Source organism: Vitis riparia, chromosome 1 (assembly GCF_004353265.1).
Source record: "Vitis riparia cultivar Riparia Gloire de Montpellier isolate 1030 chromosome 1, EGFV_Vit.rip_1.0, whole genome shotgun sequence".
NCBI classification, from domain to species: domain Eukaryota; kingdom Viridiplantae; phylum Streptophyta; class Magnoliopsida; order Vitales; family Vitaceae; genus Vitis; species Vitis riparia.
In genome coordinates this window covers 2,262,133-2,289,922 of record NC_048431.1, presented here as the reverse complement: position 1 = coordinate 2,289,922, position 27,790 = coordinate 2,262,133, and the positions used below count along the sequence as shown (strand labels likewise).

The 27,790-nt window shown below is 31.0% G+C and overlaps 4 protein-coding genes across 12 annotated transcripts; 2 read left to right on the top strand and 2 right to left on the bottom strand.

The window, feature by feature from the left end:
• Nucleotides 1–902: 902 nt before the first annotated feature.
• LOC117932267 (5'-deoxynucleotidase HDDC2-like) lies at nucleotides 903–5,696 on the bottom strand. Of its 7 annotated transcripts, none has more exons than XR_004654161.1 (10): nucleotides 5,358–5,696; nucleotides 4,828–4,946; nucleotides 3,412–3,449; nucleotides 2,733–2,825; nucleotides 2,560–2,639; nucleotides 2,112–2,148; nucleotides 1,565–1,606; nucleotides 1,385–1,448; nucleotides 1,099–1,244; nucleotides 903–1,003 (listed from the first exon to the last, which is right to left on the bottom strand). XR_004654161.1 is itself a non-coding variant. In XM_034853469.1 (9 exons), exons 1-9 carry the CDS (start codon nucleotides 5,640–5,642, stop codon nucleotides 1,229–1,231), a joined length of 774 nt encoding a protein of 257 aa, XP_034709360.1. In that variant the 5' UTR covers nucleotides 5,643–5,696; the 3' UTR covers nucleotides 903–1,228. The 7 variants fall into 7 exon arrangements, 4 of the variants coding, with proteins under 4 accessions (XP_034709360.1, XP_034709510.1, XP_034709683.1 ...); XR_004654137.1 differs by having other exon boundaries at nucleotides 903–1,000; XM_034853469.1 differs by having other exon boundaries at nucleotides 903–1,244.
• Nucleotides 5,697–7,149: 1,453 nt separating this feature from the next.
• Nucleotides 7,150–8,003, top strand: LOC117914633 (uncharacterized mitochondrial protein AtMg00810-like). Its single transcript, XM_034830047.1, has 2 exons — nucleotides 7,150–7,212; nucleotides 7,554–8,003. The coding sequence occupies exons 1-2, from the start codon at nucleotides 7,150–7,152 to the stop codon at nucleotides 8,001–8,003; spliced, it is 513 nt and encodes a 170-aa protein (XP_034685938.1).
• A 3,188-nt stretch (nucleotides 8,004–11,191) lies between these two features.
• Nucleotides 11,192–15,840, bottom strand: LOC117924506 (5'-deoxynucleotidase HDDC2-like). Of its 3 annotated transcripts, XM_034843133.1 has the most exons (8): nucleotides 15,558–15,840; nucleotides 15,019–15,143; nucleotides 14,001–14,038; nucleotides 12,924–13,034; nucleotides 12,750–12,829; nucleotides 12,303–12,339; nucleotides 11,814–11,855; nucleotides 11,192–11,697 (listed from the first exon to the last, which is right to left on the bottom strand). In XM_034843133.1, exons 1-8 carry the CDS (start codon nucleotides 15,825–15,827, stop codon nucleotides 11,612–11,614), a joined length of 789 nt encoding a protein of 262 aa, XP_034699024.1. In that variant the 5' UTR covers nucleotides 15,828–15,840; the 3' UTR covers nucleotides 11,192–11,611. The 3 variants fall into 3 exon arrangements, with proteins under 3 accessions (XP_034699024.1, XP_034699032.1, XP_034699040.1); XM_034843141.1 differs by lacking the exon at nucleotides 11,814–11,855; XM_034843149.1 differs by lacking the exon at nucleotides 12,303–12,339.
• Nucleotides 15,841–25,112: 9,272 nt separating this feature from the next.
• On the top strand, nucleotides 25,113–25,928 carry LOC117922451 (RING-H2 finger protein ATL18-like). Its single transcript, XM_034840586.1, has one exon. The coding sequence runs from the start codon at nucleotides 25,119–25,121 to the stop codon at nucleotides 25,656–25,658; it is 540 nt and encodes a 179-aa protein (XP_034696477.1). The 5' UTR covers nucleotides 25,113–25,118; the 3' UTR covers nucleotides 25,659–25,928.
• Nucleotides 25,929–27,790: the final 1,862 nt, after the last annotated feature.

The following is a 27,790-nucleotide window of genomic DNA, read 5'->3' as shown; positions in this document are numbered from 1 at the left end:
CAGAATTTTCCAACGCAATATGGAGATTCTCTTTTCTTTTCAATCACAACAAAAACTCAAAATTTTTTCAAAAAAATCAGAGATTCTCCAAAAGTGAACATCCATGATTCTGAAATTGAATCTTTTAACCTATCAGTGAGAAGATCAAACCAGAAGAATAAAACAAATTTAACCTAACCCGTGACCCTTTCCAAAGACTAGAGGAGAATCCACCAAAGGATGAGAGCACAAACAATTTAGGATTTACTTGATTTTATAGAAAATAGACCATTGCCGAACTATAGGATCTTTGGTATGGTGTTGGCAATACCGTGGTGGTGGCCGTCGAGTAGACTAAAAACTTCAGTCTTTCATCGGCGAGGATACCCTCCCTCACAATTAGATTCATCTCCACCTCTCCCTCTGGTTGTGGGTTGCAAAGCTAGAATTTTGCAGTAGTGGGTATTGTAGATTGTGGGTGTGAGGCAACCCTCCACAAATCAGTTGCAAATTGGCCATAAAAACGCAACTACATATTGTGAAACTTCAAAGTCAAATCATGAGCAAAGTGTAAGAGTGTTTGTGTGTTCAACATGTGTCTCACATACGAATAGAATAAGCAACATTTCCAGCTGCTTCAGCTGAGCCCCAACAGAGAAATCACTGGCAAGACACATCTCAACAGCAGGCACCAAGAATTAGAACCAATAGCTACGAAATCATCAACCTTTTGATGTCCCTCTTCAATGTGCCCACCCATCGGGACACCTCTTTCATCACCGGGTTATGCAGTTAGAAAGAGCCTCTCATGGAACACGAGACAACAAACTTAGAAATTTAGCTCCACTGCAATGGTTACTATAACCACCAGCCTTCCTTGGATCATGATGCAAAATATGAATATAAAAAAGGCAATGAAGTTGGAAGTAGAATGAAGATTCCCACTGCTATCATGTTGAAGTACAAAACACCCATTAAAGTGACACCATCTTCGATCAATGTAAGGATATGAAAATTCCCACTGCTATCATGTTAAAGTACAAAACGCTCATTAAAGTGACACCATCTTTGATCAATGGAAGGATAACAGGGAAGACAAAAAGGAAAAGAGAACATCACCTGTACTGTGCTACTACAACAGGATATGATACCCCTATGTGCTCGAATTTCAAAGATCTGATATTTTCAGTAGTTTGGTTGCTGATCATAAAACCATGTTTCAATTGCTTTGGAGTGCAAGTCCAATTATTTATCCTCCCATATTCCTGGACAAAAAGAGGTGAATAAGGAGGACATTATCTCGTTAGAGGAGATTGCCACATGATTTAGTTTTAAAAAGACGTCTTGGCTTTGCTGAATGAAAACTGTGATTAAGCCAGAGGATCAGTTTGGGCTGTTTGCCTACCATCGATATCTCCTTGAAGTGATCTCAGCTGCCCAACTTTTTCCTATTTCAGTCTGAAACATTCCTGCAAATGAAAAAGATGAATTCAAATTTAACAATTTGATGGTTACTGAGGTAGATTGGCATAATTCATCAATTTGCATATATACCCTGCTTCTATTTAAGAAATTATCAATTTACCTGCAGTTAAAAGGAAAAACTCATCCAGCACCTTACCATATTCTGCCATGAGTGATATCAAATGAGAACAATCTGATAGCTCAGAGGTGTAATAAATAAGCAGACAACTTTGTAAATGTACACAAGGATAGAACTGAAAAGACAATATCGTGAATAGAGAATTTTTTTTTTTTTTTGATCAATAACATCGTGAATAGAGAATTAACCCCTACAGTTATAGTCAAACAATTTCTTGAGCAATAAACCAGTCACCAACTGTTCTCTATTCAGGAGGCAGAACATTTTGATAAAAGTGCAAGAAAAAAAAATACGAAAAAAAGAAAAGAAAAAAGGAAATATTTCAATGACCCAAGGGATGGGCATGAGGAAGAAAGTCATTACAACTGTATGTATTCATATAAAACAGAATTGCCATAAATATGTACCAGAAATTAGGAACAAAGTCTTAAGAAAGAAATAATATGACTATAATCCAGAATTTTAAAAAATTGAATGATACCAAGTAACTATCCAAAGCTCATATATAATTTCATGACCAACAACTTACCCATTTCATATTCCAGTGCTTGCAAAATCAGTTCAGCCTGGATGAACATGAAAACTGGTCATAGACATGTATACCCTTCTGTTACAATTTGTGTATGTTTATGTTGTGTCAACATATGTTAACCATCTTTCTGTATTTATCTTCTGTTATGTTATGACATCATTGGAAGAAAAATTCCATAATTAACCATTTTCTAAAAATACTTTCAAATGCATATAATCAAATCTTAACAGAAGCATTCTCTAAGTTGAGTAAATAAAATCCCAACTCCAAAAGCATAATATGTCTTGTCAAAGGCGAGAAAATAATGTCAGGTAGTACAACAGAAAGAATGTTTTTTTCAATCCAACACCCTCTTGTCATTTCTAAGATTTAAAAGTTCATATGATTGCTAATTGGTTAATGTCATAAAATTTAAAACCTCATACAAATGCTAGATGATGCGTACTTTTTCAAAATCTTTTACAAGATTAGCCTCTAAGGAAGAGTTATTTTCATACTCCTCCCAAAGTTCTTTAAACTCTTCAACTGCAAGATAATAAAATATCCAATTACTTAGTTTACTGCCAAAAAAATAACACATTTAACTCGTCTTCCAAAGTAGCAAGCAAAAGCGAGTACCTCTAATCTCTCCACCAATAAGTTCATATATTTCCTTTAAAGCTGCCCACTCCTGTCTGCTCTTTTCTTTTTTAGGATTACCATCAGATAGCACTGATGAAATTGTAAAATGAAACACACCAACAGATAGCAGAGTATTATGTGAAGTCATTACTTTAAACTCCTATTGAACAATTATTATTATTTTTTTCAAACACCATCTAGATGTTGTATATCCTTCCTCAACACAAGAATACATAATAGAAAGTAAAACAAAATATACCACTAGTCTGCATAACAGAAAATAGGGTAAAAATCGTCCAATTTAAAGGATCTGGTACTATTTTGAACTTCTCTTGATGAGGACCATATAAGAACCCATCCAGAACAAACCCAGGATGGAGCTAATCCTTAAGCAGATATCAAAAAATGGAAGGACATAGTTCACACTTATCGAGGCAACTTCCTACTGGATATACAAACATCTTCAACCTAAAAATATTCCCATAAAGACCATCATAGTAACTCTGAGCTGAAAAATCAAATAAGCATTGGAACTTCCAATTTTCATACAAAAGAACAATTCAAGTTTTTTATTTTATTTTATTATTATTATTATTTTTATTTTTATTGGCTCTATTATATGATTTAACATTTTGACCTAAAGATGTTGGGTGTCTTAAAAGAATTAAAGACATACCTTCTATAATATCATGCATGACTGTTATCTTAATACACCTGTTTAAATAAAGACACAGAAAGTTTCAATAAGAATCTAAGCGAAGGTAGTGAATGAAAAAAGAATATTAACTGTGTACAAATAGCTATCTAACAAAGATACAGAACTGATGGCATGTTTCTGTTTGTGTACTAAAGTTGTGGCTGCATACAAATTGTTATATAATCTATGGTAGTTTTGAGATATTTAGCTTATGCATTTGCTTTAGTTTCCTCCCCGCACCACCACCCAAAAATCATTTCTTAATAAACCATGTTTTCTACCATTTTCAATCATTTTCTCATCAACCAAACATGGAGAGTGAGGCCAGATTCTCTATGATTGGCGGCCAAACCTCTTCATATTTGGAAGAGGAGTATTTTGAAGTGAAAATCAAGTGTGAATGCATTTCTTTATGGTAAATTTCAGTTCTCATCTTAGATTCATGAGTATCATCTCCTGTAGAATTCTTCTAAAAACTATCATAAATTTGACATATATATATATATGATATTTGATAACACTTTGAATGCTTATTGTAGGCTAGATACACTCTGAACAAATAGATCACAGTGAATCTAGCTTATGGATTTGCTTCCGTTTCCTTCCCAGACCACCACCCGTACCATTTCATACATGAAGCCAAAGGACAACTAGAACTTCATGAAGTAAAAAAATGTGTTCTAAACTCTCCATGCAACCTTGGGCCTTCTTCCTTTTATTGTTTTCCTTCTTCTATCCTGGTCCAGTTGAATGTGCTTTGAGCACTAAATCAAAATACTTTGATTTAGATATTATTTGGAATCTTGAATACAATTTGTTCAACTCATCAACGAGGATTCATAATAGATAAAATGCAGAAATCTCAAAATATGGGTGGGAGAATGCCACAAAGTGATATTTCAGAGAGAAGGAAAGTAGCTCTGTTCTTTGTGTCGAGAGCCTTTTGAAAGATATATATATTCTTAGATCTGTACATCAGGAAGTCTCTAGAATTATTATTAAGACATAAGCTGGTTGTTAATCCTAGTTACAACAGTGTAACCACCTCAGTTTTAAAAGTAACCATTTCAGCTACTGTTGCAATTCTAGAGACTTACTGATATATGTAGAAGTCTCTAGAACTAAGATCAAGAACCAGCTTATGTCTTAACAATAATTTGATCTCAGATAATAAATGATTGCATGCTTATATTGCTGATCTCTTGATAATAGAGCATGCCAAATCACCTAAAGAATCCTCTTTCTTGGCCAGTTTCAATCATAAAACTAAATAAAAAGATAAAGATCATTATCATAATCGTCTAGTTAATTCTTAAACAAGCAGAAATATCACCGAGAATAGCCTGAAAATATGTTAAAAAAAAAAAAGCAGTGATATGTTCAAACAAGTCCAACCTTTCCCTGTTCACACCATGAAGGTCACCAGCAATCAATGCCATCAAGCGGTAAATATGATGAGCAATAGGCTCTGGAAGTCGCCTCTCATGATTGATCCATCCCTTCCTTTTTATTGTCTAAAAGATAGATAGAAGTGAGATAATAATCACATGCTTGTAAATGAGGATTCTACGCAAATGCTGATAGAATCAGTAGCTCCCGCCCAACAAGACACTTCTATTGAGATTATAGTTAGGTCATTAGTTCAATACTTGATTCAGCTTAATACTGTTTTGGTTCACATAGTATTACCGGCTCTGACGAAAATGCTTCAATCCAAACAACTTGATAATTTCACAATACTGTGAAATTTGTACTGAACATATGAAACACATTTCAAGATCAAATGCAATCAAGCCAATCCCTAAATCCTAGTTTCGTTGATAACAAATGCATTAAAATAAAATAAAATAAATCAATCATCGTGAATCTCCTCATTTTCTTTTCCTTGGTTTTCACGGCAATCAAATAGAAGGAAACATCCATACCTTGAGCCGATGACACAATGTGAGGAAATCAATAACCGAAGACGACGATGAAGAAGACGAAGAGGAACCAGAAGATCCGATCGAAGCTTCTGGACGATCCAAATTCGCGGATTTCCTAGGTCCGAACCCGGACGCATTAGAAAGAAATGGATCTCCAGAACCGGAGCTGAGCTTCTGAGATACGATGGAGAGGAGTCTAGGCGGAGCCGGAGCTTTGTGGAAGGTCCGATGGAGGAAAGCGAGGGAAGACTGAGTCGGTAGAGACCAGTTCAGGTGAACCGCCATGACTATTGAGCTTCTTGTTTTTTCAAGAAGAGAAAAAGGCAAGTCTGTCTCTCGCTCAACTCTACTTTTAGACACAACGAAATTCCAAACGGTCCGCTGTGATTCAACCCCCTTTTATAAGTTATAACAACCAATTCTTTCTTTTCTTTTTATTTATTTATTCTATCAATTTTGTGTTTCTTTACTTTTACTTATAAAAAAAGAAAAAAAGTGAGATAGTAATAGTAATTTGAGTTTGTTATTATGGAATTAATGATAAAATTTGTGCTAGATATTTAGATTGGGTGAGAAAATAGATGGGTCAATTTTTTTCAAATTAATGTAATTGTCAACTATTTTAATCACACGTTTTTTTACCAATTCTTATTTAATTACTTTATTTTTTTCACATTTTTCTGTTTATTTTATTATTATTATAATAATAATACAGTGTAAAAAATAAAAATAAAAATCACTAAATCATAATAATTATGAAAAAATTTAACAAATCCATTAAATGAAATCCAAATTCAGTAAAATATCACTTATCACTTATCACTTATCCAAATTTAGTAAAATATCACTTATCTTTATTAAAAACTTCAAATTATGTACTAAATCCTTGAAAATATATAATTTTGTTTTCAGTAAATTCTCTCCATTCCAAACATTGAATTTGAGAATTTCTAAAGTTTATTTCCATGTGAATTCCTTCCTACTAAACACAACATTACAAGTCAAATTACACACATATTTGGTTAGCCTTTTATATCAAAACCACATCCACCAAAGACAATCCCCGTTGGCTCAACTCAACTCATGAACCCCACATCTAACACCATCACACTACTTGATTTCCTCCCCATAATAACAATATATGAATACCAAAACAAATTCAGGGTAGGCAACGTCCTCCAGCCATCTTTGATATACTTCCGCAAGCATAGGCTCTCACTTCTTTTTTGGGTCCGAGCATAAGAAGTGGGTGGTTTAAATTTTGATTCAACTTTAGCTTGATTTACTCAATGATTTTAGAATTAGATTGATTATTTAATCGAAAAAGTTATCAATTTATGAATTAGTGATTGCACTAATTCTCAAACTACGATTGAACCAATGATATCATGAATATATAATTTATATATAATTAAAAAAATAAAATATATTTCATTATTTTATCATTAATATTGTCAGATTAAATTAGAATAAGGATAACATGAAAATTTATTTAAATTTTAGTATCCCTAATTTTATTAAATATATTTAACTTATAATTATTCTTATTTAAAGATGTTTCGATTTTAATAATTATATATTTTATTATTTTTAAAATTATTTGTTGTTTTATTTATATTATTTTGATATTTAATATCCTATAATATTTGATAAATCCACCAATACATCACAACCCTTGGTCTTTCCCCACTAATACACAGGTTTAATCTTCACCACCCTCACTGCCTCACATGCCCTTTTAAATGACATTTGCCCTTTAAAGAAAAGCACATGTGAATCCCCCATCAGAAAAATGAGTGACCCAAAGTTCCAAACTACAAGGTCAGCATCAGTGAATTGTGAACGATCATTGGTGGTGTGCTTTTCGACTAATATTCGAGGCTCTGAACGGAGCGTGTATATATATATATATATATATATATATATATATAGAGGCGACAATAATACATCTCTCATTAATGATTAAAAATCAAAACTCTCTCATATTTGGAGTGATGCAACAAACTAAGAAGAGGAAGAGAGAGAGAGAATGACACATCTTATCCATAAGCTTAGTCATGCTCTTCTTTCTTCAGTAGGGATTTCGGTCCTCAAGAGTTGATAGTCCCATGCTTTTTCGGCATTCCACAACTGATGTTTTGATATTGTTTGTTTACGTTTGATGATATTCTTGTCACTGGCAATAACTCTTCTCAGGTCGCATCGTTTATTTCCTATCTCAACTCCACCTTTGCCATCCGTGATCTTGGACGATTGAATTATTTCCTTGGAGTTGAGGTTATTCACAACGAAACCATGTTGCATCTCAATCAGCACAAATATATCCAGGATATTCTCACACCTACCAATATGCTGGATTCCAAGCCAGCAGGCATGCCTGGAATGCTTGGCAAAACCCTTTCGCAACATGATGGTGCTCTCTTCTTGGATACCAAATTATACTGTAGCACTATTGGTGCTTTTCAGTATGTCACTCTCACCCGACCTGATATTGCATTTGTTGTTAAGAATGCTTGCCAATTCATGGCTAATCCCACTGAAGTTCATTGGCTTACCGTTAAGAGGATCCTTCGTTATTTAAAAGGTACCTCCACTTATGGTCTCCAGCTGCACCAACACAATCGCCTTATCTTCAAGGTTATATAGATGCAAATTGGACTTCTTGCCCAGATGATCACTGAAGTACCAGTGGGTATTTCGCTTTCCTTGGTCCAAACTTGATATCTTAGTCATCTACCAAACAAAGGGTAATCTCCTGTAATATCAGGGCCTAGCTTCCCTTACTTCAGAGATCATCTGAGTTCGGTCTGTAACGACCTGCACCCAATCATGTAGATATTGTCCGCTTTGGGCCCAAGGGGGCCCTCACGGTTTTAAAAAGCGTCTACTTGGTTAAGAGGAGCCTCTACATATATAGCGCCAGGAACTTGGGCCTAGCTTCCCTTACTTCAGAGATCATCTAGGTTCGGTTTGTAACGACTCGCACCCAACCATGTAGATATCACAGTTTTAAAAAGCGTCTACTTGATTAAGAGGAGCCTCTACATATATAGCGCCAGGAACTTGGGCCTAGCTTCCCTTACTTCAGAGATCATCTGGGTTCGGTCTGTAACGACTCGCACCCAACCATGTAGATATTGTCCGCTTTGGGCCCAAGGGGGCCCTCACGATTTTAAAACGCGTCTACTTGGTTAAGAGGAACTGGCTCTGATACCATGGGATTACGGAGCCAAACAAACCACCACACCGGGGTCGGGAATTGGCTCTAATACCATTTGTAACGACCCACACCCAACCATGTAGATATTGTCCGCTTTGGGCCCAAGGGAGCCCTCGTGGTTTTAAAACGCATCTGCTTGGTTAAGAGGAGCCTCTACATTGCTTCCCTATCCGATGTGGGACATCACACGATCCGTGCTCCAAGAATTGTGTTTCTCCTCATCTGTTCCTCCTCTTGTTGGGTATGACAATCAAAGTGCAACTCATTTGGCTGCTAACTCGGTTTTTCATGCTAGGTTTAAACACATTGAACTCGATTTTCACTTCATTTGGGATCAAGTTCTACGCAAAACTCTCATTTGGGATCATTTATTTAAAAATTAAAAATTATTTTTATTAAATTTTGAATAAAAAATTAACTCGATTTTAATAAAATATTTTATTTGAAATTTAATTTTTAAAATTCTATTACAAATTTATGGTGACAACTTTTTGCTGTTAAAATTAATTAATTTAAATAATTAAATTTATTAAAAATTATATTAATAATTATCTTATCAAATTAATTTTAATTTATAAAATATTAGAATTTTATTAATTTTTTATATTTTAGCAATTTTTGAATGAATTTATATTTTTAATATTTTAAAATAAAAACATTAAAGTTAACTAAAATTAAAGGATAAATATAAAAAAATTTAAAAGTGAAGTGATAATAATTTTTAAATAGAATTAATAAAATAATTATGAAAAATAATTAAAAATAAAAGGATAATATAATCTTAAAATAAAATAAAAAATTTTAAAATACGGAAAAAAATATTTTTAAAAATTGATGTTTTTTTGAAAAAATTGCCCATTAATTGGCGATTTTTTTGGCTCACTCACACGTGTACATGTGTTGGCAATTTATCGGTCCAAATCCGATATTTTGCCAATATTTTGTGATTTTTCCAATTTATCAGTCCATATAAAGATAATTTATTACTTATATTCTAGTTATCAATATTTATATAAGGTTATTGCTCTCAATAAAAATCATGAAAATCATTTTTTCATAAATCTTATATACAATTTCGAATATAGAGCACAGATATAACACACAAAATTTTGGATATATCATGAAAATAAATGCAAACAATTTCTTGTTCTTAAAAAGAATCAAATACCTATGTTTGGTAATCCAAACTCCATTTCATGATACCGATATTACCATGCATTCCTTCATTATCCAGTATCACGATATCATATTTATTATTTATAATATTTATTTTAAAATTTTTAATTAATATATGTATGGGAGAAAGTTGAAAAATAGCTACCATTGAAAGGGAAATTCCATATAAGAGGCAAGCATGATAACCATTGGGAAATGGTCTGTGGCCCCTTCTAGAATCCTCCAAGAAGATTTTGTGTTTGTATGTGTTTTGCTGTAGATAACCTCCATAGTCGGTTATAAGATTTAAAAATATAATCTCAATTGGACGCCACATAGCCTGGGCAAAACGAAGAATCCTATGTAATCCAAAGATCATCGTCATAGAGTGTTACGCCTCTTAAATTTGTAAGCTAGTAGGAGGAGGATGCGTATATAAGTGGGAAGTATGCATCCTCTTCTCCTTCCATGTTCAATCCTTCCTTTCTGATTTGAGAACCATGGCAGTAGGGACGGTCGCCAAGGAAGAGCATGGAGTGCTGAAGCTGGTGCACCCTGGAGGTTTTGTGGAGGTGCACAAGAACCCCATAACTGCTGCTGCAGTCATGGAGAAGAACCCCAGACACTGTATAACGTGGCCAGACGTGTTCAGGTACCCATGGATTGTGGTTCGACCCGAGGCAGTTTTGAAACCTGGGAGAGTCTTTTTCATTGTTCCCTTCGGAACAATTCATCGCTTGTGTAATCTTCACAAATCAGTTGCACATTGAACATAAAAAAGCAACCATATATTGTGAAAATTCAAAGTCAAATCATGAGCAAAGAGCAAGAGTGTTTGTGTGTTCATGAGCGTGTCTCAATATCATGAATGACAATGGTATTTTGATCAACCATTGACGCCACCAGTTCCATGCATACCATTTCATTGTTCAGCCTCTGACTTCTGTCATGTCATTGGTTTTTAGATCGTTCTCTGTTGGCTTCCACATCAGGCATGTAGATTGGAACGCTACTTTGGCATTAGTGAACAATAAAATTCAGATTCAAAATGATTGGTTTGCGACCTCATTAGAGAGAACGTTGCCGTCTTCTAGCATCCTTTGTAGGTGCATAGAATGAAGATTTCGAAGATCCTCTATAGTGCATATGATAGAATAAGCAACATTTCCAGCTGCCTCAGCTGAGCCCCAACAGGCAAATGACTGGCAAGACACATCTCAACAGCAGGCACCAAGAATTAGAACCAATAGCTAAGAAATCATCAATAGTTTGATGTCCCTCTTCCATGTGCCCATCATCCCGAAACCTCTTTTAACACCGGGTTATGCAGTTAGAAAGGGCTTCTCATGGAACTCATGAGACAACAAACTTAAAAGCTTAGCTGCAAAGCAACTCTTACTATAACCACCAGTGTTACTTGGATCATTATGTAAAATATGAATATAGAAAGGCAATGAAGTTGGAAGCAGAATGAAAATTCCCACTGCTATCAATTAAGTACAAATCAGTCATTAAAGTCACACCATCTTTGATGAGTACAAATCAGTCATTAAAGTCAAACCATCTTTGATGAATGTAAGGATAAGAGGGAAGACAAAGGAAAAGAGAACATCATCTGTACCATGATACTACAACAGGATATAATACTCCCGTGCGCTCAAATTTCAAAGTGCTGACAGTTTCAGTAATTTGGTTGCTGATGATGGAACCATGTTTCAATTGCTTTGGAGTGCAAGTCCAATAATTTATCCTCCCATATTCCAGGACAAAAAGAGGTGAATAAGGAGGACATTATCTCGTTAGAGGAGATTGCTACATGATCTAGTTTCAAAAAGACATCTTGGCTTTGCTGAATGAAAACTGTGATTGAGCCAGAGGATCAGTTCGGCCTGTTTCCCAACCATGAATTTCTCCTTGAAGTGATCTCAGCTGCCCAACTTTTTCCTATTTCAGTCTGAAATTTTCCTGCAAATCGAAAAGAAGAATTCCAATTGAACAATTTGATGGTTACTGAGGTAGATTGGCATAATTCATCAATTTGCATATATACCCTGCTTCTATTTAAGAAATTATCAATTTACCTGCAGTTGAATGGAAAAACTCATCCAGGACCTTACCATGTTCTGTCATAAGTAATATCAAATGAGAACAATCAGATAGCTCAGAGGTGTGATAAATAAGCAAACAATTTTGTAAATGTACAGAGGAATAGAACTGAAAAGACGATATCAGGAATATAGAATTAACCCCTACAGTTACAGTCAAACAATTTCTTGAGCAATAAACTTGTCACCAACTGTTCTCTATTCAGGAGGCAGAATATTTTGATAAAAGTGCAAAAAAACAAAACAAAACAAAATACTTCAATGACCCAAGGGATGGGCTTGAGGAAGAAAGTCATTACAACTGTTTGTATTCATATAAAACAGAACTGCCATAAATATGTACCAGAAATTAGGAACAAAGTCTTAAGAAAGAAGTAATATGACTATAATCCAGAATTTTAAAAAATTGAATGACACCAGGTGACTGTCCAATGCTCATACATAATTTCATGACCAACAACTTACCCATTTCATATTCCAGTGCTTGCAAAATCAGTTCAACCTGGATGAACATGAAAACTAGTCACAGACATGTATAACCTTCTGTTACAATTTGTGCATGTTTATGTTGTGTCCACATATGTTAACCATCTTTCTGTATTTATCTTCTGTTACTTTATGACATCATTGGAAGAAAAATTCCATAATTAACCATTTTCTAAAAATACTTTCAAATGCATATAAACAAATCTTAACAGAAGCATTCTCTAAGTTGAGTAAATTAAATCCCGAGTCCGAAAGCATGGTATCTCTTGTCAAAGGTGAGAAAATAATGTCAGGCAGTACAACAGAGGAATCTTTTTTTCAATCCAACACCTTCTTGTCATTTCTAAGATTTAAAAGTTCATATGATTGCTAATTGGTTAATATCATAAAATTTAAAACCTTATACAAATGCTAGATGATGCATACTTTGTCAAAATCTTTTACAAGATTAGCCTCTAAGGAAGAGTTATTTTCATACTCCTCCCATAGTTCTTTGATCTCGTCAGCTGCAAGATAATAAAATATCCAATTACTTAGTTTACTGCCAAAAAAATAACAATTTTAATTCTGTCTTCCACAGTAGCAAGCAAAAGTGAGTACCTCTAATCCCTCCACCAAGAACTTCACACATTTCCTTTAAAGCTGCCCGCTCTAGTCTGCTCTTTTCTTTTTTAGGAATGCCATCAGATGGTGTTATATCTCCAACAATAGCTATCAAAATCCAAAACGTATCTCAAACTTCAAACCACCCCCAAAAAATGTAAGTGTGCTAACTAATGAAATTGTAAAATGAAACACACCAACAGATAGCACTGAGTATTATGTGAAGCCATTACTTTATACTCCTATTGAACAATTATTATTATTTTTTCAAACATTATCTAGATGCTGTATATCCTTCATCAACACAAGAATACATACAGAAACATATTGATATTGTGAACAAAGAACTAGAGCATTTTCCTTGTATAGCAACTCAAGTACAACACATCGATTTTTGAGCATTAAAAAAATAATTGAATAGAATGCATGACTTGCATCTAGACATGCCTGAGTGAGGATGCCAAAATCATCCAAGATGTAACAGTAGATAAGGCCTATGAAATCTGGTAGAGACCTTTAAGAAAGGAATACCATAGACCCACACCCCTTTTCCTTTTGAATGGTAATTCTAAGCTTGCTTTTAAAGTCTCTTGAACATCTTTCTTTGAAGAATCTCAATTAGATTAGTTGTTGTTAGATCCATTCACTTGATAAAATGTGCAAGAAAGTAAAACAAAATATACCACTAGTCTGCATAATAGAAAATAGGGTAAAAATCTTCCAATTTAAAGGATCTGGTACTATTTTGAACTCTTTTGATGAGTGCCATATAAGCACCCATCCAGAACAAACCCGGGATAGAGCTAATCCTTAAGCAGATATAAAAAAAAAACGGAGGGCATAGTTCACACTTTTCAAGGCAGCTTACAATTTGATATACAAACATCTTCACCCTAAAAATATTCCCATACAGACCATCATAGTACATCTGAGGCTGAGAAATCAAATAAACATTGGAACTTCCAATTTTCATGCAAAAAAACAATTCAAGTTTTTTTCTTTTATTGACTCTATTATATGATTTAACATTTTGACCAAAAGATGTTGAGTGTCTTAAAAGAATTAAAGATGTACCTTCTGCAATATCATGCACAATTGCTATCTTAATACACCTGTTTAAATAAAGACACAAAACATTTCAATAAGAATCTAGGTGAAGGTAGTGAATGAAAAAAGAATATTGACTATATACAAATAACTATCTAACAAAGACTCAGAACTGATCAATGGCATGTTTATGTTTGTCTACTAAAGTTGTGGCTGCATACAAATTGTTATATAATCAATGGTAGTTTTGAGATATTTAGCATATGCATTAGCTTCAGTTTCCTCCCCACACCACCACCCCTCCAGTTTCATACATGAAGTAAAAATCATTTCTTAAATAATCTTGTTTTCTACCATTTTCAATCATTTTCTCAACCAAACATGGAGAGTGAGGCCAAATTCTCCATGATTGGCGGCCAAACCTCTTCATATTTGGAAGAGGAGTACTCTGAAGTGAAATCAAGTGTGAATGCATTTCTTTATGGTAAATTTCAGTTCCTATCTCAGATTCATGAATATCATCTACCGTGTAGAATTCTTGGAGGCTAGATACACTGTGAACAAATAGATCACAGTGAATCTAGCTTATGGATTTGCTTCCATTTGCTCCCCACACCACCACCCCTCCTATTTCATAAATGAAGTGAAAAGACAACTAGAACTTCATGAAGTAAAAAAATGTATTCTGAACTCTCTATGCAAGCTTGGGCCTTCTAGCTTTTATTATTTTCCTTCTTCTATCCTGGTCCGATTAAATGCACTTTGAGCATTAAATCAAAATATTTTGGTTTAGATATTATTTGGAATCTTGAGCACAATTTGTTCAACTCATCAACAAGGATTCATAATAAATAAAATGCAGAAATCTCAGAATATGGTTGGGAGAATGCCACAGAGAGAAGGAAAGTAACTAAATAAAAAGATAAAGATCATTATCATAATCATCTAGTTAATACTTAAACAAGCAGAAATATCACCGAGAATAACCTGAAAATATGTTTAAAAACAAAAAGCACAAGCAGTGATACGTTCAAACAAGTCCAACCTTTCCCTGTTCACACCATGAAGGTCACCAGCAATCAACGCCATCAATGCCATGCGGTACATGTGATCAGCAATAGACTCCGGACCTTTTATCCCATTATTGATCCATCCCTTCCTTTTTGTGGTCTAAAAGATGTAAAAAAAACGTGAGATAACAATCACATGCTTGTAAATAAGGATTCTTCGCAAATGCGGATAGAATCAGGAGCTCCCGCCCAACAAGACACTTCTATTGAGATTATAGTTAGGTCATTAGTTCAATACTTGATTCAGCTTAATACTGTTTGGTTCACATAGTATTACCGGCTCTGACGAAAATGCTTCAATCCAAACAACTTTATAATTTCACAATAGTGTGAAATTTGTACTGAACATATGAAACACATTTCAAGATCAAATGCAATCAAGCCAATTCCTAAATCCTAGTTTCCTTGATAACGAACTGCATTAAAATAAAATAAACTAAATCAACTATCTTGAATCTCCTCATTTTCTTTTCCTCGGTTTTCACGGCAATCAAACAGGAGGAAACATCCATACCTTGAGCCGATGACACAATGTGAGGAAATCAATAACCGAAGACGAAGAGGAACCAGAAGATCCGATCGAAGCTTCTGGACGATCCAAATTCGCGGATTTCCTAGGTCCGAACCCGGAAGCATTAGAAAGGAATGGATCTCCAGAACCGGAGCTGAGCTTTTGAGATCGGACGGAGAGGAGTCTGGGAGGAGCCGGAGCTTCTTGGAAGGTCCGATGGAGGAAAGCGAGGGAAGACTTAGTAGGTAAAGACCAGTTCAGGTGAACCGCCATGACTATTGGCCTTCTTGTTTTTTCAAGAAGAGAAAAAGGCAAGTCTCAACCCCTTTTATAACCACCAATTCTTTCTTTTCTTTTTCTTTTATTTTTTATTTTTTATTTTCTATCAATTTTGTGTTTCTTTCCTTTTAGGCTTTTACTTATAAATAAAAATTGAATAGTGAGATAGTAATAGTAAATTTTGTCTGTAATTATGGAATTAATGATAAAATCTGTGCTACATATTTAGATGAGTGGGAAAATAGATGGATAATTTATATGTTAATTCATTAGGAAATAATATCTTCCTTAGAAATATAAACGTAAAAGTATAAAATTGTGAATTTTTTTCCTAATTAAAGTAATTTTTAACTATTTTAATCACATGTTTTTGAGTTTTTTTATTTATTAAATAATAATTACCAATTAAAAAATTAAATAAATATTGAAGGCTTTATTCAATCACATAGTTGGGCTTGGGCTGTGCAACCTTGGGACCCATAATTTTGGTCCAATTGGGCTTGAACCTTCCACCAATACTACAAAATCTTGATTTTGGGTTGGCCCTAAAAGGGTGATTGTGGGCCTTAACAGTGTCGGGGAAAATGATGATGATTTCCCATTATTTCCATTGGTCGCTGTGTTTATAACTTGATTGGGTGAGTGGAAAAAAAGACTTAGAAAATCCTATTTAGTTGATTTTATTTCATGGTTTAGAGCATTGAAAACTTAAGGCCTGGTATAAAATTGTTTTTGAAAATAGTCTTTTTGGTCTTTGGAATGAAAAATAATTTTTAAATTTTTAAAAAATGTTTGATAAACTTTTGACAAAAATTTTTTTTTATGTATTTTTAATTGATTTTTATAAAGTGTTTTGAAGGGAAGGTTATGTTTGGTTCTAGGAAAATTTAAGAAAAAATGTGATGAAAAGAAAATATAAAGGAAAACTATATTAAAAAAAAAATTGATTTAAAATCAATAAATTATTTTTATATAGTACTTTAAACTCATTTCGATTATTTAACTAGTCTATATAAAAATTAAATAATTTTAAAATATATAAGTTTTTTATTAATTTTAATTATATTTTACTTTTTTTCATATCATTTTTATTGGGTTATATTTGATTCCTATAAAGTACTAAAAAATAAAAAATAAAAAGAAGGAAAATAGTTTTTTCATTTCACTATAAAAAATACACAAAAGAAAATCAAATATAATTAAAATTAATAAAAAAAAAAATGTAATTTAAAATTATTTAATCTTAATACAATGAAAAAAAAAAAAAGTTAAATGAGTTTAGAGAAGTATATAAAAATAATTTTTTATTTTTTATTTTCTTTCACTTTTTTTTTTTTTTAATTCCATTCCACTTTTCCCCTCTATCTTCTTTCTCTCACATTTTCTTTCAAATTTTCCATGAACCAATCATAACCTTAATATTGATAAATTATTTTCACATGGTTATTGAAATTGATTTTCTTTTACATTTTTTTAATGATAAATCAAACACAAAAAAAAAAAAAAAAAGTTATTTTTTTGAGCATATGTCAGGTTCAGGTTCTCCAAAAGCACACTGAAGAAAGAAAGAAAAAAATTATTATATCTTGATTTATCATAAGCAATAATAAAAAATTAATTAAAAAAAATTATAAATTTCTAAATTATTTAATCTTCATATAAAAGATTTAAAATAAATAAAATGAATTTGAAGGATATATAAAAATAATTTATTAACTTTAACTTTTTTTTTCTTTTTTACTATTCTTTCTCTCTATTTTTTCTCTTCAAATTTTCCTCTAAATATAAACTAACAATTTTTTTTGCCCTTAAGTAATTTCAAAAAATCAAATGTAACTTTGGAACATAATTATCTTTTTTATTTGACTATGTTTGGTTAGTAGAAAATACAAAAGAAAGAAAAAAATAATAAGAAAAATTGTTTTCTCATATTTGATTTCACAATAAAAAAAATCAAATAAAATTAAAATTAGCTAAAGATTTATGTAAGTTAAAATGATTTAATCTTTATATAATAAAAGAAAATAAGTAAATTAAATTTGAAAAAGTATATAAAAATAATTTATTAATTTTGATTTTATTTTTTATTTTCCCTAAATTTTTTTCTTTTTATTTTTTTCCCACACATTTTTTCTATTACATATTTTTCAAGAATCAATTGGATAAGTGTTATTGTATACATCAACAAAAAGACATTTTTAGTAATGCACCTAAAAATTACTATTCAATCACAGACCATGTGCTCCAACGATGACTTCAAGAAAATACTCAATGACAAAGAACAAGTAAATTGAAATTTTATGATAGATGTTCCTTCTATTTAAGACCTAGAAGAGGCCAATTGAACAATCCAACACATTAGAGCTCAATTGTCTTGTCTTTTATTGTGACATTCAAAGTTCATATTTTATTTACATCAATTTTACCCATAAACAAGTGACTAGGCCTATTTGGTTCTTGTTTTCAAAAACTATTTTCTATTATTGAAAATAAAAAACATAAAAAACTTGTTTGATGAAGTGGGTGTGTTTTTGTTTGTTGTGTTTTCTGTGTTCTCAAAAATTATTTTTTTGAGAACAATAAAAAAAATGTTTTTATTATTTTTTTACTATTCAAAAAGTAGATTGTTTTTTTGTGTTTTTTTAGTTGTTTTTTATGTTTTCATGAATATGAGCTTCACCTAAACACCACACCCTCACCCGTAAACCATTTCTTATTTCTTAAATAATTGAAATTAGTATACTTAAACATGGTAATAAAGTCATCATTTGCTTAAAAAAATTATAACTAATGTAAAAATTTTAAAATAAAATAATCTTTTTTAAAAATTTAAATAAATTGTGCATATGAAAATTGTTTATATATTTATAATATCAAGTTAATAGAAGAAAACACTTTATTAATTAAAAAAAAAACTTTCAAACATATTTTTTGTTTTACTTATTTTTTTTTTAAAAAAAATATTAATTCAATCCAACATGTTTTTTTTTTTTTTTTAAGTATAGCAGTACGCCACAAATCTCAGCCATCAATCCTTTTTCTCTTTTCAAATTCTGTATCTCCGTGTGCTACAATCGTCTTCTTCCTAAGGTCATTCCCAGACTGATCATGTTAACTTACATAATCACACAGTGGACATGCTGGAAAATGGTGATCCTGAAGAACTCAGCATAAGCCACTATAAGCTAAAGTTAGGTTGTGAGGAGGGAGAAGAGATTAGGGAATTGAGATGTGACCACCTCTTTCACAGAATTTGCTTGGACCGATGGCTTCAATATAAACACACAACCTGCCCACTATGCCGTGGTTCTCTTGCTCGGCGTAGAGCAGATTCAGAGCTTGGTGAGCAAGAGCTAGTGTTCAGGTTTTGTTCTTTCAGTTCCGGCGACCGGAGTGATTGGTGGCTCCGCTAAGTCATGGCCATATATGCAGTACTCCATGTAAACCAGCTTATTTCATAAAGTGCATTCACAGCTATTTAGGCACTCAAATATTTGTTGCCTTGATGTTTCTGTTTTTGGGTATTATCAAAGCCATATTTAATTTCACTAACAGTCATACTTTTGTGTGCATAATTCATAGATGAGTTTATAATAGTTGGTCCATTCTCAGCCCTAGGAAAGTTCATCTTGTTGTGATAGGAATGAACAAAAACAAATAAGTTTCGCCTAATGTAATGAAGATACCACTTGTGGACCAAATACTTCACTTCACCCACTTTATTTATTTCAAAAAAATCTGGAACAAATATATATGGAATAGAGAGATCCTAACCTCCCAAGTAAAGAATTGTTACAAAGCAACATAAAATAAACCAAATCAGATACCTGAATTTTCGGTTTGGTAACCTACTACTAATTCTTCTTAAATCAGAAGGCAATCTTTCACATTCGACTAAGGAAGAAATCAAAAAGTGTTTGTGATATTCAATCTCGGATTGGGGAAAAAGTTTTTGATATTATATACGTATAAATTCATTTTAAGCTTATAAACATATTTTAAATTCGTAAGAGTTCCTTTAGATTCAAAACAAACAATTTCTATATGGTTGAGAGCAAACTATTATAAATTATATTATAATCGATTTTTAACCCTAGTATGATATTGGGGATGTTTGTTTATCTCTTTAACCTTATAATTTGGAGCATAACGAATTTAATAATTTTTAAAAAGCATTTGGAACTCAAAAATAAATTATGAATCATATTTTTAGTGTTTATCCTATGTATGATAACTATAGTTTTTCACTTTTATCACCATGCAGATAGATTGTAAATCAAGTAAGGCCAAATTAAGTGAGACTTAATGTTTTAAATTATTTAGCGAATTTTTTGTTTTTAAGAATAATTTGGAATAAAAAAAAAAAACTAACTTGAATCCAAATGAGTCCAAAAATACTCTATTCTTAATTGAGTGTTAAATATGTATGCATAATCAAAAACTTTTTAAATATTTAAAAAATATATATTTTTTGCTTCTAAATTTATTTTTAAATAAAATATTCTTAATAATTTATTTTTAAATTATTATTATGTTTTTACAAAGATGTTATTTTTATAATGAAAACAAAATAATATCACTTCTATGAAAAAATATAATTAATGATTTTATAATAATAATAATAATAATAATCATATTTTAGTAAAATTTATTTATTTTTAAATTTTATTTATTTTTAAATTTTATTTATAATTAAAAAATATTTTTAAAATTTTAAAGGTAAAAACAACTTTTAAATACAAGTATCCAAGGGCCCTAAGTAGATAGTGAAGATTCTATAGCATAGTTTGATTGGCCTTGTCCGGCCAACTTAATAAATTCTGGGGAGAATTGTGTTTTGGACTCAGTTAGGCCCAAAAATTAATAAAAGATTCTCCAAACACCTATAATTGATTGTAAGGATATAAAGTTGGAATAGACAAAAATACCTCTTTTTACTTACACCCATCATTTTGTTTTTATACCACCACTCTTTACATGCCCCATCCATAAAATTTTCCTTTATTTAATCATTTTTTTTATTATTTTTTAAACTCCTTTAAAAATAATTGAAAAATCAATATTATTTTCTATTTTTAAATTATAAATAAATAAAAATTATATTAATGATTCAAAAATTATTTTGGAACATACTTTTGAAAAAATATTAATTTAAATGAATAAAAATTATTTTTTACATTTTACAAGTAAATAATTTAATGATTAAAACACTATTTAAAATAAATATATTTACTATTTTTTTCTTTTATACTAAAAAGTATTTTAAAGTTTATTTTTTTATTATTATAAAATAAAAAGTTTAAAGTTTTTTTTTTAATCTTTTTCTTTCCATAGTTTAATAATTTTTTGAACATAGACTTTTGTAATAAGTTATATGAATATTCCAATTTTGTTTATTAAGGAATTTTTTTAATGATTTGAATTAATTGAAATGAGAAAAAAGAAAAAGAGAGAAAGATGATAGATGAAGAGTTTTTATTTTAAATATCCAACTAAAATGTTTTCATATTTAGAAATGGATTATATCAATACATAGTATAGTAGAGATTGATTTTTTTCTCATACAAAAGGGTTAAATGATATGTTTACTCATTTTAAATAAAAACAAGTAGTTAAAAATTATATAGATTATGTTTGAGTTTGGTTTTAAAATATTTTTTCTAGTTTTTATTATTTTTTTATTTTTAAAAATTATTTTTATTTTCTATATTGTCTCTTTTTGAAAATACATTTAATTAAAAAAAATGAAAAATATTTTTAAAAATGAAAATTGAAGACTTTGTTTAATACTAAGATAATAAAAAGAATTAAATTTCATTTATTAATTATTCTTTTTTATTTTTAAAATATAATATGTTCACAATTAAATAAAGGAATTGGTCAATTATATATTTTTTTTCACAAAAATGTAATATGTTCATAAAAAAATTGGATTGAAGTTTTTCATCATTTTTTAAATCAAACTACTAGAATCATGTTTAATACAAATATAGGCATATATGCACTACGGGAATATGAAATTTGTGTCACTATACAAGAGTATTTACTAACTGTATAAGGGAAATGTACTAAGTGTACAAGCAGTGTATAAGATTACCATTTATAAAATATTTCAATCTATTTTGAACCACTCCTTTATTTTCCTTGTCACCCACAAATTGCATACTCATGTCATGTACTTTATTTAACTCCCATATGGAAATTCCGATACTTTCCCCAATAATGATGTTTGGGAAAAAAAAAAAAACTAACCCTAATTCATCCATCCTTTTATTAGTTAAATCATTAGAAATATGGTTAACACACCTACATGGACATATTACTTAGGATAGATATATTGTACAATGGTATTACACTAATTGTACAAGGGAAATGTACTAAGTGTACAAGGGTGTACAAGACTACCATCTATAAGACTACCATCTATAAAAAAATTTAATCGATTTTGAATCATTTTTTCATTTTCCTTGTCACCCATAGATTGCATACCTACGTCATGCAATTTATTTAACTTTCACATGAAAATTTCGATACTTTTCTTAGTAATAATGTTTGGGGAAAAAAATTTAATCATAATTCATCCACCATTTTGTTAGCCAAACCATTAGAAATAAGATTAATATATCTACGTGGACACACAACTTAAGAGGGATATATTGCACCATTGTACAATGATGTTACACTAACTGTACAAGGGAAATGTACTAAGTGTATAAAGGAAATATACTAAGTGTACAAGGGTGTACAAGGCTACCATTTGTGAAAGATTTTAGTCGATTTTGAATCATTTCTTTATTTTTTTTGTTACCCATAAATTGTTTATGAAATTTGCACTATTATAAAAGGGTGTTACACTAACTATAAAAGAGTATTCCAATCACTATGTAAGGCAATGTACTAACTGTATGGGGTAAATGAACTAATTATACAAGGGTGTACAAGGTTATCTTTTATGCAAGATTTTAATCAATTCTGAACTTTTTTTTTTCTTGTCACCTAAGGATTGAACACTTTTCCCCCACACATTCCTTCACCTAAAAATTGTTTTAATTTGAAATTTTAAATTTCATCATCCAAAATTTGTAATTGCATATTTCATTTAAGTAGTTTTAACAATATTTTTTCTTACTACATTTACATCCTATATAAAGGAAAATTAACCATAATATTTAGGTATTACCTTTTTTTTTGTGAAATCAAATTAATATAAATGGATAACACATTAATGTCATTGTTTCAAATAACTTAAGACAATATAAACAACATATAATAACTATTGATGAAAAATTATGAATATTTTTTTATCAAACTATGTCATTTAGATCTTCTCTACCAAAATTAAAACATAGGAAATAAAATTAAAATAATCACATTTAAAGTGTTTATTACAAGTAAACCGAATGAAATATATATTTTTACTATTTTACCTTTATAAACATAATGTTAGCAGATATTAAAAAAATCATATTTAAATAGAATTAAAAAGGATAAAAAATTATCTTTGTAACATTTGTAATTTTTTTTTTATAAAAAATCATTAATTTAAATTATCAAGTTAATTTAAAATATTTTTTTTGTTGTAATTATAGTTTTAAAGATTCTACGATTTTTATATTATTACTTTTAATTTATTTTCTTTGATTTTTTATTTTAAATTTCATCTAAACTTGTTTTTTTCTTACATTTATATGTTTTCTATTATATCCTTATTTAAAGTGATTTTCATCTAATTTATATTCCATTATATTCTCTTTTCAATTTTAATGTGTTGTTATACCTCTTTGCATAACAAAAGATTTTATTATTTTTCATCTACAAAACTTTATACAAAAGATATCATGTACGAGGAAAAAAAATAAAAAAATAGAAAATTATGATATAATTTACATACACATCTCTTAATATGATACATTTGCTTGACTTAATGACATCATGCTTTAATAATTTAAATCATGTCAAGTCCACATCTATTTTAGATTTAAAAAGGCATTTGAATATTTTTCAAAGTATTAAGTTATAATACATTATTCAATTAAAAATTAATTATCATCATTAGTTAAAAGATGATCATGTTACAAAATAATATATTAAAACAATATCAATGTATTGTCCAAAAAATAGAAAAAATATTCAAATAATTATCTACAACCTTAAAGATATTTATATATATATTGGATAAAAAAGAATAATAATATTTTTTAAGGTGTTTAAAAATTATTTATTATATATTTTGTAAGTTTAAAAAAAAAATATTTTATGAGGTATTTAAAAAAAATTTACTTTAAAAATATAGTAATAATCCTTTTCAACCATTGATTACCAATATTTAATTTATTAGGCATGGTTTTTGGGAGAAAAATAATTGATGAAAATAATAACACCTTTCTAGAAAAGAATTAATTTACATGTCCCACCGATTAATATGTGAGAGAAAAAGATAAAGGTGAATGATGAAAGAGAGAGGGAAAAAAAGAATGAAAGAGAGTGGGAAGTTAGTTGTTTTCTTTTTCTTTTTGACAATAAAGGGCATTTTTCGGAAAATTAAATGTTTTATATCCTTCTTTTCAATTTGTAGACTTTCTTTAGGTGTTGGGTTTAAATATGAAACTTATGAGGATCTTTTATCAATTTTTGGGCCCAGCTGGGCCAAAACACAATTCTCCCTAAATTCTGCCCGTGATCAGTCCTTTTCTGCTTATGATTCACATGGGAGTAAGTTCATGACAGATATCACATGGAGCTTGGTTCAATGTCTTTGATTAAATTGACATTTCCAACGATTTCGTATCCTTCTACGTTTCTTATGGAAAACGAAAGCAAATTAACCTATGGATGATGAGAAGAAATTAAACCAAAACTCCAAATTAATCTGCAAGTCTACAATGGAATTGGCACGTGGTTCGATGGACTCGACTCGGTCCACTGTAACCTTATATGCATCCCCATGCACTACAAGAAAAAATTGGAAACAATGATGTTTTTTGACAAGTCGAGAAACGTAAAAAAAACGAGACTCCTCTGAAGTATTCAATTTACATCAATAATTCATAGGTTGGAAGTGACGTTTAGGTACATTTGTTCTTTTCCATGGTGCTGACTTCGGACTTACTTGTAGTAAATATCCAAGTAGGTGGTTGGTATTGCTCGGACGGTCTGTAAACAATTGGCCTTTCTCAAGAAGGCTGTTCGTGGTCACTGGCTAGAAAGGTAGGACTCGTTAAACACATGTTGACAACTGACATGTAGTTATAAATATAGCTCAATGCTCAGAAGCTAGTTTTCTTCATGGAATCATCGTCAAACATGAGCATTCTACCAGCAAGTTCAGCTCTTCCTCTCTCCCCCATTCTGATGCTATGCTTCTTCATCTTCATCTGCTATAAGCTCTTTCCCAAGATCATCCCTCACCCCATCATGTCCAATTACATAATTCCAACCGCTGCCCATCTGACATGGGCATGGGATTTCTTGCTTCACTATTCTCTCTTTCCTAATTCTCATCACAATACGAATGTGCCGGCAAATGGTGACCAGGGACTAAGCCTGGGGCTCTACAAACCTGAGCCGGGGTCGAAGGAGGCAGTAGATTGTGTAGTGTGCCTATGCAAGATTGAAGAAGGAGAAGAGATAAGAGAGTTGAGGTGTGGTCACATGTTTCACAGAGATTGCCTGGACAGATGGGTTGGACATAGAAACGGAACATGTCCCTTGTGTCGAGGTTGTCTTGCCCCTCCAAGAATGGTGAATGAGGCGGGAGAGGAACTGATAGTTTTCAACTTTTGTTCATTCAGTTCCAGTAGTCGCACTGTGTGGTGGCTGCGCTAGCTGAATTCATCATCCAATGATAAGAAACATTAATGGAAGATTGAAATACTGTATTAGCATTGTCCAGAGGAGGAGTTTCTTATGATTCTCTTTGGCCTTAAAAATATCCCTAGTGAGTGTATACTGTGGATTCTGTTTGAGAATAAGCACCATCTTTGTAAAGAGCTGAATCATGAGATACCCAATGTAATGGTGCTGGATAAATTAAAACCAGTACAGTTGCTTTTTCAGAGAGATAATATCTATCAACCCTATCAGAATTAAGATGAATCATGTCATCTAAGTATAATAATATATAAAATAAGATGAATTATTCATTTCCATCATAGCAATTTTTCTTTTGAACTTCTTCTGGTATCACTCAATTCAAGGTTTTCATGCCAGTAAATTCAGCAAAAACTTCAAAAGTGGGCTCTGAATGTTCCTAAAAGGACATATAAATCCTGAGAAATTTGGTTGAATGGTTATGTACTATTTGAGCTTGTGGTGCAATCCTCTCCTTTAAGTTGCCATTTTTTGGATTTTCAATAATTGTAGGGTGAATTTAAAATTAATTTTTTAAAATACAATATAATGAAAAATATTTTCAAATCTACGATACTTTTTATCACTTTAAAATGTGTCTTTTAAAAAAGACACTTTTCATCATTTTTATATTCATGTTAAAAAAAATTGAATTTGCATTTGAACATATTTTTTGAAGAGACACCTTCCACAATTCTTTTAATATAAATTCAATTATTTCAGTGAATGACCGATACAAAAATGGTTAAAGGTATCTCTTCAAGAGACACTTTTAATATAAATTTAATTTGTTCGATAGGTGACTAATAAAAATTGTGGAAAGTATTTCTTCAAAAGATACATTTAATATAAATTCAAGTGAATGGAATTATGGAGACGCTTTCAATGTAAATTTAATTTTTTTTTTACTATGTAACTGATATGAAAATTATCGAAAATATCTCTTGAAAATACACTTTTAGTATAAATTTGATTTTATGGTATTATGAAAATGATATTTTTTTTTAGTATAAATTCAATTTTTTTAATATGTATGACTAATAAAAAAAATTATAAAAAAATAGTTTTTGAACAGACACCTTTGTAAATTGACAATTCAATTTTTTTAATACGTATGGTTGAAATGAAAAATAATAGGATGTGTTTCAAAATGATAAAAAAAAAAGTGGTGTAGATTGATCAATATTTTTATAACTACCGTATTTTAAGATTTTTTTTTTCAAAGTACCATTTTTTAAGAATTTTTCTAATAGCCGTACAAGTTTAAAAAGCCCGGCATTTTTGCACCACTCAATTCCTATGGCAAGGGTTTAAAGCGTACAATTTTGGGCCCGACACTTCTCATCAGAGATAGAAAGACAAAGCCATTCCTTTTGGCAACATAAAGCATAGACCAAGTCTAGGGCGGCTCCACTTCTCCCGGCACAACGAGGCTCATGTTGGAAGTCACATCTCTCCCCATTATTACTAGGGAGAATTGTGTTTTGGGCCAGTTGGGCCCAAAAATTAACATTTGGTCCTCCAACTACCCATATTTAAGCCCAAGGATATAAGATAGTAATTGACAAAAATACCCATTTAATTGATCAATATTTTTATAACTACCGTATTTTAAGATTTTTTTTTTCAAAGTACCATTTTTTAAGAATTTTTCTAATAGTCGTACAAGTTTAAAAAGCCTGGCATTTTTGCACCACTCAATTCCTGTGGCAAGGATTTAAAGCGTACAATTTTGGCCCCGGCACTTCTCATCAGAGATAGAAAGACAAAGCCATTCCTTTTGGCAACATAAAGCATAGACCAAGTCTAGGGTGGCTCCACTTCTCCCGGCGCAACGAGGTTCACATTGGAAGTCACATCTCTCCCCATTATTACTAGGGAGAATTGTGTTTTGAGCCAGCTGGGCCCAAAAATTAACATTTGGTCCTCCAACCACCCATATTTAAGCCCAAGGATATAAGATAGTAATTGACAAAAATACCCACTGGATTCATTTTTGTTTTTATTCTACTACTTGCCACTCTTCTTTCTTATTTAACCATTTTTGGATTTTTCATTTTTTTAAAACTCTTTTATAAATAATTGAAAAATTACATTATTTTTTATTT

Coding starts and splice junctions, on each gene's coding strand:
- LOC117932267 (XM_034853469.1), bottom strand. CDS start 5,642: ATGGCGGTTCACCTGAACTGGTCTCTACCGACTCAGTCTTCCCTCGCT. Junction 1,607..2,111: donor AGCACTGGAATATGAAATGG/GTAAGTTGTTGG, acceptor CACTCATGGCAG/AATATGGTAAGGTGCTGGAT. Junction 1,449..1,564: donor GTTTTTCCTTTTAACTGCAG/GTAAATTGATAA, acceptor TTTCATTTGCAG/GAATGTTTCAGACTGAAATA.
- LOC117914633 (XM_034830047.1), top strand. CDS start 7,150: ATGAGTGACCCAAAGTTCCAAACTACAAGGTCAGCATCAGTGAATTGT. Junction 7,213..7,553: donor ATTGTGAACGATCATTGGTG/GTGTGCTTTTCG, acceptor AACTCTTCTCAG/GTCGCATCGTTTATTTCCTA.
- LOC117924506 (XM_034843133.1), bottom strand. CDS start 15,827: ATGGCGGTTCACCTGAACTGGTCTTTACCTACTAAGTCTTCCCTCGCT. Junction 15,144..15,557: donor CATTGTGTCATCGGCTCAAG/GTATGGATGTTT, acceptor TACATCTTTTAG/ACCACAAAAAGGAAGGGATG. Junction 12,830..12,923: donor TCTTGGTGGAGGGATTAGAG/GTACTCACTTTT, acceptor ATTATCTTGCAG/CTGACGAGATCAAAGAACTA.
- LOC117922451 (XM_034840586.1), top strand. CDS start 25,119: ATGGAATCATCGTCAAACATGAGCATTCTACCAGCAAGTTCAGCTCTT.